Raw genomic sequence first — 15,058 nt, 5'->3', positions numbered from 1 at the left:
CCAAGGACCTGACCTTCAGACAGACCACACGATGATGATGAGCTGAAAAATGATGGACCTCATTTCAGTCATACATATTTTTCTCTTGCTCGACAATAAAATCTTAAATAACTTATTGTGATGCCCATGCACTGTGCCACAAAATGATTTGAGAGTTCATGCTTGCACTTTAGCCAAATTATCCATGTTGTACAATGTCATGAGTGCTAAATAAAAAGTTCTTGATGCTTGGTAGCTGGTGATAAAGAGCTGTGTGCTAGAATAATCTTTCGCGTGTAGGTTCACATGATAAACATTAACTGTTCAGCCAGATTTATAACGCTGCTTTTGAATCAATGGTGGAAACATAACGAAAACTACACTAACACTTTTGGAATCCACCTTTCCAGAGCTGGGAGAACCACTACCAATACTGTACAAAGTCTGACTTAAATGAGAGAACCGGAAGCACAATTGGATAAACCAGTAATGGTTTGGGCCTGGCACAGGGAAGCTAATTAAATTAATATATCAATAATTTTACTTTAGTTTCTCCATACTGTTCCGTAGCTTAACCTTTCTAACTCATTCAACAGTGCGGAGGTGGTGAAGGGAGAAGAATGAAGATGTTATAGATGAACATGTAGATCTAAGTTCACAGAGTAGCTGCATGGCCCTTTTCTGTGCTGTGTACGTTTGTGTCCAGCAGAATCTGAATCGGCTACATTTAAAAAAAAAAAAAATCTTGACCTTCAGTAATTAAAGAAGCGTTGAGATCTAAATCTTATTAAAGTTTGCTGATATTAATTCTGATTTGGGCTGTTTGATAAAATATTTAGATACCAGTTACTCGGTCTTATGCCCAACTTGCCACACTTACATTAATCTGGTTGTTTCTGGGATTTATAGAGTTTAACTGCTAATTTTCTGGCGGTCCTTTGCAGGTTAGAGCTCAGCAACGTGAAAGACAGATTGATGACAGAGCATTATCACAGAGACAAGACGAAAACAACAGACATGCAACCAGGCATCAGGCAAGTTCTAATTATCGCAACAATTGGAAATATTAAGAAAGAACTGCATTTACATTGTGCCTTTCACTTCTTCAGGACAGACAATTATTTTTTCAGGCCAGTGCTGTTAAGAAGCCAATTGGCTCTCAGCACGGTTTCACAAATAGTAGTGAGATGCATAACCAATTAAAAATTTTTTTTCAATACATTTAGAGTACCCAATTCATTTTTCCAATTAAGGGGCAATTTAACGTGGCCAATCCATCTACCTTGCACATCTTTGGGTTGTGGGGCCGAAACCCACGCAAACACGGGGTGAATGTGCAAACTCCACACGGACAATAACCCAGAGCTGGGATTGAACCTGGGACCTCGACACCACCGTGCTGCCCCTTAACCAATTAAATTTAACGTTACTGAGTTCATGCTTGCACTTTAGCCAAATTATCCATGTTGTACAATGTCATGAGTGCTAAATAAAAAGTTCTTGATGCTTGGACTAATACTGGACTAATAATTCAGAGAATTATTCAAATCCCCAAATTCAGCAAAATTATTGGTAAAGTAAAAGTGACCCTGAAGGTGTTATATTGTCATATGTTGCAACTGCAGCTGATAGTACTGGACAAGTCGGGTTCCAACGTGAAACCTGGCTTGATAGATCTTTAACATTATTTTTAAACCGTGGAGTTAAATTACTGAACAAATTCACAGGAATCTACTGATGAACTAAACATTTAGGCAGCACGGTGGCACAGTGGTTAGCACTGCTGCCTCACGGCGCCGAAGTCCCAGGTTCAATCCCAGCCCTGGGTCACTGTCCGTGTGGAGTTTGTACATTCTCCGTGTTTGCTTGGGTTTTATCCCCACGACCCAAAGCTGTGCAGGGTAGGTGGATTGGCCACGCTGAATTGCCCCTTAATTGGAAAAAATGAATTGGGTATTCTAAATTTTAAAAAAATATATATGAAACATTTATTAAACAAGATGAATGAGCTATATTACACCAGACACACAGGATAGAGATATCTCAATACAAGCACAATAAAATGATTCAAATATTTACTATTCCTTCTCTGCAGATATCGTTTTGCAGATGCATACAAATTCGGAAAGATATAACAATATACTATATCTATCTTATATTCTCCAAAGTAAATGACAGGTGTGACCATAGCAGATTTTATGGATTGCTGAACAACCCATCCAGATGCTTGTTACACTGTGATCACTTTGTGTCACTGAATCTTGAGTGTTTCCAATCTCTGCAATTGAAGAGCTTGCCGTAGCATTATCTTCTAATGTCACTTCCACTGAGACATCCTCAACCAGGATACACCTCTAGGGTTTCAATCTCACTTGAGATTCCTTTCCTCTGGAAATCTGCGTACACTCAAACTTCACCTTCCAACCATACTTTTGTCTTTGACAGTGTCGAACAGAACACCACTTATCCAAAAGGGTATCTTTGCCTTTACAAGTCATCAATCTTCACCTGCCCTCGTGGATCTTCAGACTTCTCTCGAGCCCAATTTGCTTCAAGTCTGCTCCCACAGCGTGCTCTTTAATTCAAAGCTTATTGCTCTGTGCTTTTTTCTCATCTTTACTTAACAGTATTTGTTTCTGATCTCTGTCCTTCTCCTTTATATGGGAGTTCTACTGGAGCCTGTTTCTGCCGTATTCCTTAGTTTAAGATCTTCCTTATTTGGGACTTTTCTCCCCTGTCCCCCTCCCACCTCCTGCTCCATGGGATACCTCTTGAGGCATTCCTCTTCAGGTCACTTGGGCCGGTTCCCACCTAAAGAACTAAAGAAACAAACTGCACATGGGTGCAGGGCCGGTTTCCGGCCTGAAGATGAGAGAAACCACTAACTCCACATGTGTGACCATTCTCTGGCTGATGCATACGCAGAAAACGGGAATACGGGAAATTTTTTAGCCAAACTGCACATAAATGGCCACTTCCCGGCCAGCGCATGTGCGGAGGCCCTAAGCTCCGACTGCTGATTTAAAGTTAGCATCGTGTTTTGTCACACACAACCCCAAATGGTTCACTGATCTTGAGGGAACAAAACCTGCCATCCTTAGTTGATTGCTTTGTGGATGATTCCAGGAGGCGGTAAAGGTGGAAGAGGTGAGTGAGATGGGGATGAAGAAGAGGAAAAAGAAGGAAAACAAGGTGGCCAGATAAGAAAAGGGTAAATGAGCAGGGATGGATTGAACGTTTGGGGCCAAAGAGGACAGGAGAGGGTCAAGGGTTCAAGAGAATGGGTTGGAAGGTGCACAGGTTGAACCAATGAATAGAATGAGTGGGGGCGAACCTGGGAAAAGAGGGCCAGAGGGGGAGATAGGAGAAGGGTGAAAAGGGAGGTTGCTAATGATGGAAAATCTAGTCAATAAAGAGTGAATATTGATATAAATGGATCAATGGAGGGAAAGGCTGCAGATACGAGGAACGAGAAATCATGTTGACATAGATTGAAACATGGTCAGCCAACCGTTGGGGGAAGGGAAATAAAGCCAATGGGCAAGGTTGGTGTTCTTATGGTGGATAGGAAGATTATCTTATGGGGTTACTTCCAACAAGGAGTGTATTGTGAATTGGAGCCAGTGGAGCTGCTAATGGTCACCTAAATGTGTGGGGAAATTAAACTGATTTGAGATTGACCTGAGAATTGGAAATGCAGCCCGCTTAGAGAGCGGATTGAGAGGAGTTAATATGTTGAATGGGTGGTACTTGCCAGTGGGGTTTGCAGCCAGTGGGTCAGGGAGGTTCAGACAAATGTATATTAAGCTGTTAGGGCAAGGAGTTACAATGAAAATGGCTTATTAAAGAGGTCATGTTCCGTTAGTAGAAGTCACAGCAACTGCTCTTGGGTTGTTGCAAATGTGCAAAGCCTTGGCTACATGTTAATTCCTTTCCTGACCATGTTTGAGGGTAATTAGGAAAGCATGAAGATGGACACTTTTAATGTGAGAATGCATATCATGTAAAAATTTAAACCTGGATGTATAACTATATTTTGATATAACTTGGGGTTTATTTAGCTTTGGAAGTATGGTTTATTCATGAATATCGAGCTGAACTCGTGTTATCACATTATTTACATGAGAATTCAATCGGGGTGATGGGTTCTTTTCAGTGAAGTGGAGAACGGAGTAGTAAAGTAAATCACTTTTTAAGTGGTGGCAAATTTGAAAACTTTGCAGGAACTTGGGGATCATCAGGGTGTAGTAATTTTTGATAAGTAAGACTAAAAGCTGTTTCCAAATTGAATAAATAGGGAAATTAAAGGTGGAGTAATGCTGTCGCAGTACAGTTAGGCAATGCAGCATTAACCTTGTAGCACCACTGACCAGAACAATACATTTGTAATGTTGCAATCACTTGATGTTTTCAAAATAAAACAAACTTAGTTAAATGGCACTAAAGATCTAATGGTTAGATTTGATATTTTAAATCTTAGAGAAGCTCAGAGCTTCAGATATCAGGTTAACATATAGGGAATAAAAACAGCAAATGCTAGAAGTAAAAGGGATATCAACCATCATTAAAGAAGCACACATGTCAATGGCCAGGATTTGCAGCTCTGACACTGGTGGCTATCATTGTGGTTGGGACAGGAACATTTGGAGAGTCGTTGATAATAGTTCTCTAAATTTCCCTGTGATGCTCTTCGGTGTCGGGCTGAAAAATCACGCGCGGTGTTTTGAATGTTACCGTTAATAGAAAGACTTTGTCTGAGGGCGGGATGGGGGGTGGAAGGAATGAAGAAAGAACAAAATCAAATCATAGTTGTATTTCCATATAGAAATCGAAGGAAAGTGTGTCACATGAAATTCAGTGGGCAAGTGGAGAAAAACCAGCATTTGTTATAAGTTTAAAAATTCCACTGGTTTGAGTTAGGATTGGAAGAAAATATTTCTTGTGGATCATCGAACAATGGCCTTGAGTTTGTATTCGTTGCTATAACCTTCCATGCCTGCCAGTAGAGGGTGCAGCAATAAGCTGAAATCTTGAACAGTTGGCATGTGTATTTGTGACTGTTCAAACTATTGCAACAATGCAGGGACTTGATTTTGGGGATCATTGTTTTAAATGAGTTTTCAGACCGCAGCAGGTGACAATGTGTCAGACTTGGTTTGGTTGGCAGCTTTTTTGTCTCCAAAACAGAAGGTTGTTGGTTCAATCCCAGTCCAGAGACTTGAGCACATGTTATAAGGCGCCACTTCAGTGGAGAGCTGAGGGACTGATTCACTGGATGTGCAATCTTTTTGGGTTAAACTAAGGCTCTTTCTGCACTGCAGGTGGGTATAAAAGATCCCATGTACTATTTGAAGAACAGGAAAATTTTGTTCTACCAAAATTTTATAGAATTTTCAATCTGCTTCCAGCTTCATTAGGAATTTCCAATTTACTTCTGTTTGCATGAAGCTAAACAGTAATTAGTAACATTCAGCAGTTCCTGTTCACCAATCCATTGGATTTGTTCGTAAATTGACTAGGCTGTTGTAATGTCCTAGTTTCCACTTTGGAAATTGAGACAGTTCAAACAATTGTTTGGAGAATCAAGTTTATTTTCGCAGCAAAGATGATGAAAATTAGCAAAAGAGAAATTTGTGATAACGTAGACCATAGTCTCAAGGAAAGGGAAAAATTGGAAATTAGATTGGAAGATGTATTTGCAAACTAAATAGTGTATTAAATCAAAGAACTAAAAAACAACAGTTGTTGGGTATCAATTTAAAGCTTTCTTGCAGGAAGGACATAAGGCAGTTAAGTTGAATGGCTGCACTTTTTCCTTGTGCACGCAGTTTTTTCTCGAATTACTTGTGCAAGGTTCAACAGGCTCATTTTTAAAAAAAGCGTTGATGTGGCATTACTGAACATCGCAATTGGCAATGTCAAAGTAATTTGTTAGATTTTCTATTATTTTTAGACTTAATAATGTTTTTTGGTTTGTGAAATATATAATACAATCAGTTATATCTGGACATGCACTGAAACTAATGAGAACTTGTCAATACTTTGCCAATATGCTGATACCTAGCTATTGAGCTCTTTTTTTTTTTATTAAATGAAAACCTATCTCTGTTATCCTATGTACATTACTTTCCTGTTGTTGTTTTACTTGATAAAACTATACCATGCGGCACTGGTCTGATTCTAAACTTTAATTTAAAAGATAATGTGCAAATCATGCTTCCAAATTCAATAAGCAAAGTAGCGTTGCTGCAATATAAAGACAAATTGCTCGTCGTATTACCATAATCAACTTCAAGTCAGTCTAATGAACTCTTCCCTTAGAAATGCATTCTTTATTCTTTACAACAATTATCAATAGCATAGAATTGTGTTGGATGTCACCTTTCAAAGTTCTTAGGGTTCTGGAACAGTCCTGGTTGATTGGTGGTGTCAAATATAACCATACTATTTAAAAAGGAGGGAGGGAGAAAACCAGGCGTTATAGGCAGGTTAGCCTGACGTCAGTGGTAGGGAAAATGCGAAAGTGTCTTATAGAGGATGAGATAACAGGACACTTATAAAATATCAACACCTTTGGACAAAGGCTGGGATTTTCCATGGTACTGGCAAAAGTTGGTGTCCGGTAGGAAAAGCACTGCTGAAGCCGTCAATGGCAATGGCGGCGTTCTCCACCACATAGTGTAGTACTTTGAAAAAAGGGCAAGCCACAGGTTCCAAGATGTATCGCTAGCAGCGTAGCCTCTGATTTGTCCACCTGGCCAACAACATAGAAGCGCAAGGATTGGGGCACCATTTTTAAAGGCCGTCTTGGCGCATAGAGAGCAAACCAGTTCATCTTGGTATCCCCCTCCCCGAGCGCTGCACTGACCAGGTGTGATACGCACTATTCTACCGTCACGCCACCATGAATGCCAATACATTGATCTAAAGTGTGACTTTGCAGTTCTCGCGATATTTTCTTCTCCCGTCGCTAAACCCGGCCGGCACAAATGGGAGCGGAAAATCCCAGTCCAAGTCAGCATGGATTTATGAAAGTGACATCATGTTTGACACGCCAACTTTTTGAGTATGTAGCCAGCAGATATGAGAGAATCAGTGGATGTATTATATTTATATTTTCAGAATATAAAGTCCCACATAAGAGGCTTACGTGAAAAATTAACGAACATGGGATTGGGTGTAATATATTGGCATGGATTGCGAATTGGTTAGCTGACAAGAAACGATGAGTAAGAATAAAGGGTCATTTTTGGAGTGGCAGACAGTGACTAATAGAGAGAATGCAGCGAAGGTTCATCACACTGATTCCTGGGGTGACATTGCCGTATGAAGAGTGATTGGGTCAGCTAGGCCTGCATTTATTGGAAATTTGAGCTCTCGTGTAAGATTCTGACAGGACTAGACAGACTGGATACAGGGATGATGTTCCTCCTGGCTGGAGGAGTGGGAAGGGGATCTTGAACAAGTGATCGCAGTCTCACGATATGGGATAAGAAGTTCAGGACTGAGGTGAGGAGAAAGTTTTGTACAGGGTGGTGAACCTGTGGAATTCTGTACCAGGGAAGGCTGTGGAGGCCAAGTCACTGAATATATTTAAGAAGGAAATAGATTTCTAGACACGAGAGGCATCAAGAGTATGGGGAGAGAGTGGGAATATGGCATTGAGGCATAGGATCAGCCATGATAATATTAAATGTTGGATCAGGCATGAGGGACCGAATGGCCATTTTCTGTGTTTCTAGTAACATACGCACTGTAAATTTTTATTTTCGGTAGTTTTAGACTAGTTGGATAAAGAATGCACTAAAATGTACCTCTTATTTTTAGGCTCCAACAGAGAAACAGTTGAGATACAAGGAAAAGGTGACAGAACTTCGAAAGAAAAGGAATTCGGGATTGACCAAAGAGCAAAAAGAAAAATATATGGTAAGATTTCTGTAAAACTTGTCTGACAGATTTTATTTCTTCAAGTGATAGCTGAATCTATTTCTTGCTGGGGTGAAGATAATCTTGTACAAAATGTAGATACTGTGACATTAATCCTAGCCAGAGCAATCACCTCGGCTACCTTGATTATAGCACTATGCTTACAATCTGTCAATATCCAAATATTTCCTCATGGTTCTCTTCCATTTCGACCAGAAAATTGAACACTGTTTTATACTTCACAATCTGCAGTGTAGAACAGATAATACATCTTTATCCTCACAATTGACACAAGGTCATGGCTGCAATTTCCTACAAGCATTTCCAGAACATTGCTAACCACGGAACCAGTGTGACGTGTGTTTATTTTTGAATTTGATTAGTGTTGGCATAATCATAATGATTATGTTTCATTTACTAAGTTATTTGGTGGCGCGAAAAAATAAGTCAGTTATCAACTTTAGATCAAATGTCAATATAAGGAACAGAGTTTTGGTATATTGAGCTTCAGCTAATTTGCAGTCCTGGGTAAGTTCAGGCTGCATGGACAAGTTATTCCTTTCCTCCCAAGTATCCTGCTCATACATTTTACTGAAATAAACAGTAAGATTGCAATAATAAAGCTACTCAAATGCTTTTTAAGGTGAAATATTACAAAATAAACACTATTTATTTTTGCATAAAGCCATTTTTGAACATATCTAACTCGCCCCTGTTTCTTTTTCCCTTCCCGATTGCACTACCTTTTGACTTGAATTGGAAAAGATTCTAAAAATGTTTCCCTGATTTGTAATTCCAACTGCTAAGAAATTCAAGGCAAGAAGTTCTTTCTTTATAAGTTTGGATGTTTTTATGCACTTGATTGTTGATCCAGTTGGCTGGTTTAAAGATATGAGCTTAACAAATACAGGCAGGAAAATAAGCCATTATTAAGGAAGACTTAATGCACTTAGAAAGCATAATATAATTAGAGCAAGTCAACATGGTTTTACAAAATTGAAATCTTGTTTGAAGAATTTATTTTAGCATTTTTTATAATGGATTGTCACAAGTAGGCTTACATTAATACTGCAGTGAAGTTGCTGTGAAAAGCGCCTAGACGCCACATTCTGGCACTTGCTCTGGTATACTGAGAGAGAATTCAGAATGTCGAATTTTGATGCCATGTTGGCATGGACAGATGATTGGTTCACAGGCAGGAAACAAGAGGGCAGCATGGTGGCGCAGTGGTTAGCACTGCTGCCTCATGGTGCCGAGGTCCCAGTTTTTTTCCGGCTCTGGGTCACCGTCCATGTGGAGTTTGCATATTCTCCCCTTGTTTGCCTGGGTTTTGCCCCCACAACCTGAAATATGTACAGGGGAGGTGAATTGGCCATGCTAAATGTCCTTAATTGGAAAAAATGAATTAGGAATTCTAAATTTATATTAAAACAACAGGCAGGAAACAGATAGAGGTAACTGGGTCATTTTTAAGTTGGCAAGCAAAGATCAACTACTTACAATCTATATTAATGATTCAAGCAAAGAAACAGAAGGTGATGTATCCAAGTCTGATGATGATGCAAAGCTTGGTGGAAATGCAAGCTGTGAGGAGAAGACAAATAGGCGCAATATGATAAACATCTATCTGCAGCTGTTCATTCATTTTCCAAGAACAATGGATTTGTTCTCATACCTAGACCTATAAAAACATTAAATGACTGAAAGGGGTGGGGAACTCCAAATTAAACTGCAAGAAAAATAGCTGAAAAGCATGTTTAACCAGCTTCTTTTATTCTGTTTGTGCATGAACAGTCAGTATCCCAAGTATGGTGGTAAATTTGCTACTGCAAAATTTTCATATGTATCGATATTTATGACATGGCTGTCTTCAAATTCTTTTGAAAGAATATATCTACCAAAACTTAAGGAAGCCCGTTTGTTAGTAAGAACATAGGCCGTTTGAAAAATGAAATGAAAATCGCATATTGTCACAAGTAGGCTTCAAATGAAGTTACCGTGAAAAGCCCCTAGTCGCCACATTCCGGCGCCTGTTCGGGGAGGCAACGTTGGTTGTGGAGCATATTGTTTAGGCTATATTTATTGGTGTATCAAAGATGCTTTGCTGAAACTTTGTAGAGTTTCAGAATTCAGCTATTATTCTACTTTAATATTAATATTGTACCTTTTTTTTGATGACTGTTAATTATGCATGGAATATTTGTGTGGTTCTTAAACCCACAGGAGCACAGACAGATACACGGAAGCACGCGAGAGCCACTCTTGGACAATCTTACATCTGATTTTGACTTGGAATTATTCCGGAAAGCTCAAGCACGAGCCTCAGAGGATCTGGTATGTCAGTTTATCATGTGCTTTATTCATGGCACTGTTAAAGTAGAAAGATTGTTGTGGATGTAAAAATGGTGATCAATAATGTGCATTCGTATTCAATTCCATTTCACTTAATTATCCATACAGTAATCCATTTTGGGTAGCAATGCATATTCGGTAAAAAATATTACCTATCAATAAATAATAGAATTATAAGAATGATGTCATGTAGGTTGTATCTTTGTACAATAGCTTTCTAGTTTGAAATTTACAGTCTGTCATGCTTAAAATTAGTTTTGTGTTTTAAACTCCGATCAATGACTTAAACCATTTTACTAAACGTTAATGGTTTTTGTTGAAAATTTAATAAGAGAAATTGCTGAAAAACAAAGGAATTGTTGCCTCTAATTTTCTGAGGGGGGAAATTGGTCGCCGAACAGTAGAGCGTAGTAATATTCTTTAAGATTTTTATCTTTTCTGTTGATTTGAAAAATTGTTTTAGTTGAAATAATTAGTATTGATGTTACTGAGAAAAATAACTTGTAGGAGCTACTGTGTCTAAACTGAGAAACAGAGGGGCGGCACGTTGGCGCACTGGTTAGCACTGCTGCCTCACTGAGCTGAGGCCCTGGATTCGATAGGGGCCCCGGGTTACTGTCCATGTGGAATTTGCACATTCTTCCCGTGTCTGCGTAGGTCTCGCCCCACAACCCAAAGATGTGGAGGGTAGGTGGATTGGCCATTCTAAACTGCCCCTTAATTGCAAAAAATAATTGTGTGTTCTAAATTTATAGACAAATAATAAACTGAGAAAGGGAATCATTTCCATAATTATGTTGCATGTGATTACTAGGATCTCTGGGTTGAAGATTGAATGCCTGATGGTGCTAACTTTGTTTCCTCACAAGATATGGTTTGATCACCAACTTGAACCTCTGGTGATTTCATCGGCACTTATTGCTTATGCAGCAACATCAAAGAAAAAACAGATGTTAATATTAACTTTAATTCTTTAAGTTTTAGATCATGAGTGCCACAATGGGTATTTTTTCACCTTGAGACCATGATATAAATCCAGCCATGGCTGACTGACATTATCCTCTGTTGCCTGCAAGAATATCCTGTAAAATGAGTTTAAACAGTTTCAAACCAGTTTCTGCTAACGACGGATGACCATAATTCAATGCCAGGTTAGCATTAAATTAGTAATGCTGAGAATCCAAAAGGAAATGTGATGGGGAATCCATAACACATACAATGCTGCATAGAGAGGTTTAGAACCAGGCATTAAAGCTTTTACCCTGTAACTTTGAGCGCTTGATACTGACACTAGGTGGCAGCGTTGATGGAAAAATTCATGAACAAAATGCACATTTTAAAACAATTTTTCTAGTAATCACATGCAACATAATTATGGAAATGATTCCCTTTCTCAGTTTATTATTTGTCTATAAATTTAGAACACACAATTATTTTTTGCAATTAAGGGGCAGTTTAGAATGGCCAATCCACCTACCCTCCACATTCTCGAACTGAATAATAGCATTTGTTACAGTAATTTCTTTTGAACTCCAACTGGTTGAGTACAGCCTTTTTTCCGCCTTCAGCAAAGAAATAAAAATTGTGAATGCAAAGTTGTTTCCTTCTATTCTCTGTTATAGCATACTGATAGCATCTATTACGGTAGAACTTGTAATTATAATTGTTCCTATTCCCATAAAATGTGAGACTAATATGTCACGGTACTGTGACCACCGATTGGGCAGCACTTGAAATATACCGTCAATTTTCTTTCTTTACTCTAGGAGAAGTTAAGGTTACAAGGCCAAATTACAGAAGGCAGCAACATGATTAAGACCATAGTGTTTGGTCGATATGAGCTGGATACCTGGTACCATTCTCCATATCCTGAAGAGTATGCTCGCCTAGGGAGGCTGTATATGTGTGAATTCTGTCTCAAATATATGAAAAGTCAGACCATCCTTCGCAGGCATATGGTAAGTTATTTGTCAGCAAAAACAAATCATTAAATTGATTTAGATTTAATTTAATGATAATTAAACAGTGCAGCATGCTTTGTAAGAGACAAGGTGGTGATTTAAAATTCTGCAACTGTACACAATACATGGGAGGAACATTAGACTGGAACATGGAATGAAAAATCAATTTCTATTAGCAATTCAGTATTACTTTTTGCCCACAAACTGTTTTAACAGTTATTGTATATATCGATTATCGTATATAAATGTAAGTGACAGCTTGTAAAGTATGGAAGTTAAACATTTTCTATGGCACCCTGTGTGCATGGTGGTTAGATTCTTATTCAAGCTGAACAGAATCGCCCATGGAATATAGCGGCAGCTGTTCAGATCGAGGTGCTCAACTGAACAGCAGTGAATTACCGACCTGAGACACAGATTCAGCCTTTCTTTTCAGCTGAAAGCATCAGACCTTTTAACCAGTTACGTGTGTCGATTTGTTTGTCTGATGGAAATTTTTGAATACCTCAATTGTTAATTGCTTGCAGTCATCTGTCCTAACAGATAGACAAACAAACAGACCCCCTCTGGCATTCCTGGCCAAATGAGGAATGTGCATGCTGTTTCAATCAGATAATCTTAACCTGCAGTTAGCAGAATTGAATTGACAAACTGCATTTCACAAAACAACTTTGTTAGGATTTAATTTCTGAAAGATTTCTGTCTTCTATTTAACCATTAATCAGGAATTAATATCATTGGTCAAATAGTTAATCAGAGAAAAAGTTAATCTGAGAAAAGGTATAATGTTATCTATGTTGTATATTCTTCTCCAGTTTCTTCCAACTATATCTGTAATTTTGACTGCTTAGAACTGCTTTTCAATTTAGTTGATAAATTCTGGACGGGAATCTCTGTTGCCAAACGCCGAAACCGGGGTGTGCGATCGGGCGGAGAATAGCCCCCGATGCTGAAATCACGGCAGGTGCCGGGCTGACAGTGAATCGCGATGCTCCACCTCCTCGGACACTACGGCATTGCGACGCACGGCGCGCGTAGTTGAAACTCCGTTTGCATCTCATTAGTGAACCCACTCCTCATGCTCCACCTCCGATGGGCCAAGTTCCCGATGGTGTGGTCCACGTGTGCTCTCAACAATCATGAGCCTGGCGTGGTGGCTGCTGAGAGGGGGGGGGGGGTGGCGTACGTACAGTGTCTGCACCACCATACTTCGCCGACAGTCATGCCGCTGGCCGGGGTGCTTCGCCGAGCTGGGGGGAGTAGTGGGGGGTGGCCAGGAGATGGGCTGTGAGGTTGGGGTGGATGGGTGCGCAACACCATTACCACATCCGGCAGGGCAACCATGCGGCTGTGCATGCCGCTGACAGCCCGCCAAAAACCTGGTTCCCTGGGTCGTATAGGTGAACCCCCTCCCGCCCTGGCCCCAGTCGACAGAAAAGCTTTATGGGTGCTCCAGCACAACCTATTCCATCTTTTCAGCCACAATCAGTGTGTGGGGGAATATAGTTTAAGCGCAGCCGCAGCTTCAGTCCTGCGAGTGTCCATAAACTGTGCAGAGCCTCTGCTGCTGTGGCATGGTCTAGCCATCATTTAGTATCTTTTGTTTGTGTTTTTAGGGCACTACCTATCTATTTGGGCAACAGTCAAGGGAGTCTTAGATTTAGCTCTTGAAATGTGCCCGTAAGCAAGCTGTGAAATAATATTTTGTGTTTTGCTAACGCCTGTAATGGTATAATTAAGGAGTCAGCTGACACAATCCCTCAGGATCAATGATGAGTTGCTTCCATTCTGACTTGGTGGGTTCAGAGCTAGTTGTTAAGTTCAATGCGAGATACGCCGACTGTGCCACATGTAGCGCTTGGAGAGTCAGGTAGATGAGTTGTTGGGTGGTTTTCCAAGTCAAATTCACCTCATGTTCCTGGCAGCCTCTCAATGAGGTCAGGGCCTTGTGAACGGACCTTTTCCATTCTGGTCAGTCACAAGCCAGGGTGTCCCATGAACCCGAGAGATGTTTGACCACTTTTATGTATGCTTTGAGGACATCTCTGGAGCATTTCTGTTGTCCTGTAGGGAGTCAGCTGTCATGCCCGAGTTCGAAGAAGAGCAGTTGCTTTGGGTCTGGTGTCAGATAAATGAACGACATGTGAGGAGGATCCTTGCAATGATTTCCCTGTAGCAGGGAAGAGGGAGGCTCCTTGGTATTTCCCATAATTGGACTTGTCTTCCTTCTTGAATAATGTCATAATCTCAACATCGTTGAAATCTCCTGGCATGCACTCCACTTCCAGATGAGGAATATGAAATTGTGCAGCCATCCCATGAGTGTTTGTCTGCTATGTCTCCGAATTCTGGCAGGGTTTTGATCTGCTCCAGGGACTTCATTGTTTTTCAGCTGTTGGATTGCTTTTTTGACTTTGCTGCAGACTGGGTTGATACCAAGATTGTGCCGTGCAGTATTGAGGAATGGAGTGAAGGACGTTCAAGTTAAATACAGAATCTCGGTTCAGAAGTTTTTTTAAAAGTGTTGTTTCCAGTGAGCATTGACTGCCTCCCTGTCTTTGATGAGCTCTCAGCAGGGTGGGTCCTTGAGTGCATGAGCTTATAGATCGTCTTGACCGTGCTGATGAAACTACATGTTATTGGTGCTTCCGAGTTATGGGGTCTCCCATTCTCTTTTTACTCATCATTTGGTCACTGGATGGATGCGTACCACTGTCTTCAGCTGCCTATAGTATTACTGCTTTTCGCTTTTTAATTTTATTTTTGATTTAACGGGCAATTTAGTGTGGCCAATCCACCTACCCTGCACATCTTTGGGTTGCGGGGATGAGATCCACACA

The 15,058-nt window shown here is 40.2% G+C and overlaps 1 protein-coding gene across 4 annotated transcripts in view; it reads left to right on the top strand.

Annotated features, from left to right (window-relative positions):
- kat7b (K(lysine) acetyltransferase 7b) overlaps positions 1-15,058 on the top strand; it is an 83,466-nt gene that overhangs the window by 42,414 nt on the left and 25,994 nt on the right. For 3 of the 4 annotated variants that reach the window (XM_038779841.1, XM_038779838.1, XM_038779839.1), the window contains 4 exons: positions 924-1,013; positions 7,807-7,905; positions 10,129-10,239; positions 12,024-12,215. In XM_038779841.1, the coding sequence (XP_038635769.1) occupies positions 924-1,013; positions 7,807-7,905; positions 10,129-10,239; positions 12,024-12,215 (492 nt within the window). The remainder of the gene's footprint in view (positions 1-923; positions 1,014-7,806; positions 7,906-10,128; positions 10,240-12,023; positions 12,216-15,058) is intronic. The other variant, XM_038779840.1, reaches the window with a different exon arrangement.

Source organism: Scyliorhinus canicula, chromosome 19, assembly GCF_902713615.1.
Source record: "Scyliorhinus canicula chromosome 19, sScyCan1.1, whole genome shotgun sequence".
NCBI lineage: Eukaryota > Metazoa > Chordata > Chondrichthyes > Carcharhiniformes > Scyliorhinidae > Scyliorhinus > Scyliorhinus canicula.
The sequence above is the reverse complement of the archived record's forward strand: the minus strand, read 5'-3'. Positions and strand labels throughout refer to the sequence as shown.